General features: G+C 43.2%; 1 protein-coding gene across 4 annotated transcripts in view; it reads right to left on the minus strand.

The window, feature by feature from the left end:
* Nucleotides 1-6000, minus strand: part of NEK7 (NIMA related kinase 7) — a 139922-nt gene that overhangs the window by 62439 nt on the left and 71483 nt on the right. For 3 of the 4 annotated variants that reach the window (XM_081216005.1, XM_081216006.1, XM_081216007.1), the window contains exon 3: nt 4891-5031. The exons of the other annotated variant lie outside the window; for it this stretch is intronic. In XM_081216005.1, coding sequence (XP_081072131.1) covers nt 4891-5031 — 141 coding nt within the window. The remainder of the gene's footprint in view (nt 1-4890; nt 5032-6000) is intronic. 4 annotated transcript variants of the gene reach the window in all.

A 6000-nucleotide genomic window follows, 5' to 3' on the forward strand; every position in this document is an offset into this window, starting at 1 on the left:
AATTCCGTAATCACAGTGAACACTGAAAAAGAGACTGAATATATGGCTATAAAGTGTTACAAATATATTAAAATCAGTGTATGCATTACGGAAGAAGCTACTGCCCATAAATTTCTAATTGCATGCAAATCCTAATGTCTAATTACATGCAAACATGCAAAATCTTTAATCTAAAGTTAACACATGTAAAAAAGCAAGTTATACTCATTAATATACTCTAAAAAGTGATATTCTTGATGAATGCTTTAACATAATCATCAAATATAAGTAAATATAAGTAAAACAAATATCAAAGAATATTTGTCCTTTCAGAAAGTTTTTTTGAGATCACCCGGATCAAAAGGGTGAATCTGAACAAATACTGTATATTATCACTATTTATGTTTGTTTGTAAGTATACAAAAGTGCTTTATACAAAAGTGACTCTAATAAATGTCACTGACTGACAATGGATGTCCCACAGTAAAACAGTATTATTTAGGCATACAACTTAAGAGTAAGAAAAGACAAATTAAGCATTAATGAACTAAGGATCAAACTACTTCACCTACGATTAAAAAGTCAGGGTAACAAAGGTCAAAGAACTGAGACACAAAAACCCAAAGTTCATGCTATAACATCACGTCTACTAATTCCAATTACACAGCTCTAATCAATGAACTAAGTATAATGAAACAGATTAAGCGGACCAGATCAAAACAATTCTTTGATAATCATCCAACACAAAGAACTGTGGTTCTGAGACCCAGCCCGACACCTGTGAAGACTTTCCCAACCTCCCTCTCACCCTGGGTCCCTCAAGGCTGAGCCCACTGTGGTGCCTCCCTCACTGTTTTAGACGTGCCTTGGCTGCACTTCCACTGGGATCCATGAGCCCCGTTATTCTGTTCATGCTGGTGTTCTCAAAGCCTTAAGACGCTAACCGCTGAACATCAGGTGATCGCTAACACTGGAGAAGTGAACCGAACGAGCAGCAGCAAGGGAAGCAGGGAGACAGGGCAGCAAAGCCAGCATGTGGAATTTCAAAAGGTTCCATCAGTTAAGAACCATCTTAATTTTGGCAAACAAATCATGACGGGACGTGGGCAAATTTTCTAGAAGGTTGGTTAATGTTGTCATACACTGCAGGCTCTCAACCTCTTTATGATTTCAAAGGAGGAACGTGCATTCAGTACACACTCTTTCCTTTCCACACACAGGTAACAGGCAAACATCCAGGAAAGTCACCAGGGCTTCCGGCAAGATGACCACAGAAAAGTGAAACCTGACACACAGGACAAAGTACAGAAGAGCCTGGAGAACTATGCTGAGGAACCTGCACGCTGCTTCTAGAGAGTCTCATCAAAGATTTGTGAGCAGAGAAATGAGTTATAAACGCAACATTTCAACGCATGAACTCAACCAGGAAGGATTCTAGAAGAGCTGGAAACAGTGACATGGCCCTTTAGACGAGTAAAGTAGCCTTAAAATAACAAATTGCATGAGGAAATCCAATGTTTGATTCCTTATGAATTTTTTGAAGAGGGGCTAGGATTCTTCAGACAGGAAAAGAGTCTGGTCAACAATAGTTTAAAACATTTTCATACTAAGCTGCAGAGGTGGATTTTTAAAAAGGAAGAACCCTGGTCTTTATTGTTCAGCGTAAGTGTAATACATCACAAAAATCAATAACGTGTCTGAAATGCAAATATATTTCTCCTCACAAAGGTTTAAGATACTGTTCCCTAATTACAGAAGCTAAGAATATCTTTACAGCATCATTTCTCTCTTGTATAAAGGAGTTACGTTTAAACTAGAATATGTCCCAATAGCAACCCTAAGAAGCACAGAAGAAGGCAAAGCCCAAAGGACAAACTTGAACTCGGCACAGCGGGAGGCAGTGGTCTGGGGTTTACCATAGTGTGAAGTGGGGGCAGCTGGAGGGGCATCTACCCTGCACTGACTGGAAACACGACCATGCGCATCCACTCCTGTCCATTCAATTTTCCAGTCAAAGGAAAGAAAGATACAGGCAACCAGAAACGATGTAGACGGTATTACAAGAGGCCTGGAAGAGCTTCTGTTCTTTCTCCCTCCCTCCCTTTTCCCTTCTTTCTCCCCTTCTTTCTAAGTATTTCCAATGACAAGGTTCTGTGATTTAAAACGCAATCCTTAGAGACAGAACTGAGCGCTATCTCTCTGTCCACACTCAGGGTCGGAGGTGGGGAGTAGTGGGGAGAGGGAAGCCAGGAAGGCTGCAGGGACTCCACCTGGATGGTCTCTCACTCCATCCATCCATCCATGCATCCATCCAGCCATCCATCCACCCACCCATCCTCCCACCCATCTAAGCATCCACCCACCCACACACTCACCTACCCATCCATCCACCCACATATCCATCCATCCATCCATCCACCCACCCACCCACATATCCATCCATCTATCCATCCACTCATCCATCCATCCATCCATCCACCCACATATCCATCCATCCACCCATCCAAGCATCCACCCACCCACGCACCCACCTACCCATCCATCCACCCACATATCCATCCATTCATCCAGCCAGCCAGCCAGCCAGCCAGCCAGCCAGCCCCACCTTGACACCTGGGGCAAATCAGCAGCTGTCTTCTCTCTAGTCAGTTCTGTGTGTTCAGCTTCTACTTTTATCTTGAAAATAACCGATTTTGAAGATTATTATCCTCCTAGAGAATCCATAGTGAATCCTCACTTCCCTCCTACTCAAAGTCCTGTTCCTGGTTTCAGAGCTCTCCAGGATCCAGTCTCACCTCGACAGCCTGGCCACGCCAACAGCTCATACTAACATTTCCTTTCCATGAACTAGGGAAACCAGGAATCCACGCCACAGGGTTTAACGCTTTATCGCTCTACATAGACTCTATTTCCCTTGGTGAGCAGGAATAAAATTGCTAGCTTCTTTTTTTGCCCCCCTCAGTGCCCAGAGATACATAGTAGAAATTCAATACATTTTAAAAATGGATCAGAGGGCTTCCCTGGTGGCACAGTGGTTGAGAGTCCGCCTGCCGATGCAGGGGACACGGGTTCGTGCCCCGGTCCGGGAAGATCCCACATGCCGCAGAGCGGCTAGGCCCATGAGCTATGGCTGCTGAGCCTGCGCGTCCGGAGCCTGTGCTCCGCAACGGGAGAGGCCACAACAGTGAGAGGCCCGCGTATCGCAAAAAAAAAAAAAAAAAAAAGGGATCAGAGTTCTGTTGTTAGGAAATAATCATTCCCAAAGTCATCTGTGTCATAAACACTAATATCCGCATTGTATATTTTATGTTCTTACTGTAAATGGCAGATTACATGAGAGAAGACGGCTACCCTCACGTGCTACTGGAGAGAAGGTCAACGGTGCAACCGCTGGAAGAACTCGGTATAAACTCGCGGCACTGACCGTGCGCGGCCCTGGGGCTCATCACTTCCATCCTCGGGCACATGCAAAAGGGAGATTCTTGCGTGTGTGCACCAGGAAACATACACAGGAACACCACGGAAGTACTGTTTGTAGCAGCAAACAACTGTACACAACCAGTAGCACGTAACAAGAACTGGACAGTATACACACGTAGTATGTAATACTACACATACACACGCGTACCTACATATTGAATACTAGATATATAAAGAATAAAGCATAGCCACACACACCAACATGTGACATTTATATAAATTCAAAAATGCAAAAGCAAACAACAGATTTATTCAGAAATGTATACAGATTTGGAGAAAAGCTCTAAAGAAAAGCAAAGGAACAATACACACAAATTCAGGACATGGTGACCTCTGAAGGAAGGGGATGGCAGAAGTGTGTCAAAGGCGAGTGGTGAACATGAGAGCATCTGTCCTATTCTCTATATCTAACATATATGCCCCATAAAACCTTTCATAGATATTTACTATTTGCTTAAAAATATGAGTGAAAACTGTTCACCTCTGCAACAGCTGTTGCAAGTATACTGATCCCTTATGAAATTAAAACAATAATAATAATAATAGTAAGAGGACACTGAGGTTCTGCAGGTTTCGACACAGAAAAGACACCAAGGCTGCAGAGTAAAATGGGAAGTCTACAGGCAGGTGTGAACAAGAACGACCTTCCCTGAAAAAGGGAAGTAAAACGGTACAATGTCAGACACACTCTGGGGCAGAAAGGCAAGTGCTTTCGAGACCAGAGGCGAGTGGACCCGTCAGGGCAGTGACCTGCCCTGGGTTCGGGCTGGGGCAGGGCCTGGCCAGGTGAGCTGGGGCAGGTCCATGGACCTGAGGAACCCAGACAGAGTCAGGACTGGAGAGCAGAGCTGATGCTAGAATGATACCAATACAACGTGCGGATTTTACGTAGGACATCAATCCTCTAAGTTTACCTATTCCATTTTTTTTGTATTCTCCAGTAAATAAAGTTCACTTCAGTTTTCTTTCATTTATCGCCAGTGTGGCTCTCCACATTAACGAAAACCTCCCCCTACCCTTGCCTGCCCTTTACTGACCTCATTAGGCAGTGCATTCTGTGAGCCTGGTTTCCTCCTGCAGTGCCTGCAGCTCAGGATACAACACGTAGCCACACGTCCAGTTAGGAGCCATGGTGACAACTCAAATCTGCCTCTTAAAACCTAGAGCTGTGAAAGCTTTTCTAAGATCATTCTAGTCATTACTGAATCTGGGTGAACAAAACCAGCTGAACTTTAAAAGTAGTATTAAAACTAAAAAATGATTTCCACCATGGATTGCACTTAATGCAAGTGTTTACAGTACAATTTTTATTCTTTCCCGTCGTTCTCAACTTAAGACTGTCATGACCCAATCATTCAGGATGTACTTTTCTCTATTTATTCTTCACAGAGTATAATTTTACGTGGATTTATATAGTTAAAGTCATCTTACCTGCACTTTTTTTAAAGCTACTGGTACTCCATCCAAGAGACAGGCTGCTCTATAAACTTCACTAAATTGCCCGCGACCAATTTTCTTTTCTATTCGAAAGTTGGCTAATGTATTATAGCCCATATCCGGTCGTAAGGCCTTCTGTAATTAAAAAAGTCAGAAAAGTTTTCAATCACACAATATACACACAATCATTGATTGTCTTCACATAAGTAGGTGATTTCTACGGTAAACCTGCAGACAGCCATTCACTCGACAAGTATTTATCGAACTATTCATATTATATAAAAATACACACATATACGTATAAATTCACTTAGTCCAACCTGCCAACTAGTGTATGAAAATCTTCTAAACTTCCTGACAATCATTTAAGTTCTACCAAGAACACTTCCAGTGACAGTGAGTTCACCACCTCAGCATTAAGGTTTTTTTAAAAAGACATAATTGTGTAAAAGCAGCACTCCTAAGAGGACGGTGCAGAGGTCCCCCATGCGCCCCCTGCTCCCACACGTGCACTGCTTTCCCCGTTACCAACACCCCCCCAGAGTGGGACTTTCGTTACAACTGATGAACCTGCACTGACACATCATTATCACCCAAAGCCCATGGTTCACGTTAGGGTTCACTCTGGGTGTCGTACGTTCTGTGGGTTTGGACACATGTATAATGACATGCATCCATAATTACAGTATCATACAGTATACTTTCACTGCCCTAAAAATCCTCTCTTCTCTGCCTATCCACCCCTCCCTCCCCACTAACCCCCAGCAGCCATGACTTTTTACGGTACCCATCGTTTTGCTTTTACCAGAATGTCACATAGTTAGAACCATACAGTACTGTAGCCTTTCAGATTGGCCTCTGTCACTTAGTACATAATTACATTTTTAAACAATACTTTCTTGTTGTTTGTGGAAAATGTCATTTCTTTTTGAAACTAACACTTTTTAGTACTTACTATGCATCAGGCACTGTACTAGCTGCTAGGGAAACAGTGATGCATCAGAAATGCTTCTGCTCTGAAAGAGCTTACACAGGTACAGGGAAGGGGCTCCCAACGGTGCTGAGAAAGAATTACAGGTGCCGGGAGGCAGCACCCCAGCCGTC

The sequence above is a fragment of the Mesoplodon bidens genome (assembly GCF_964165515.1).
Source record: "Mesoplodon bidens genome assembly, chromosome: 2".
Taxonomy (NCBI): Eukaryota; Metazoa; Chordata; class Mammalia; order Artiodactyla; family Ziphiidae; genus Mesoplodon; species Mesoplodon bidens.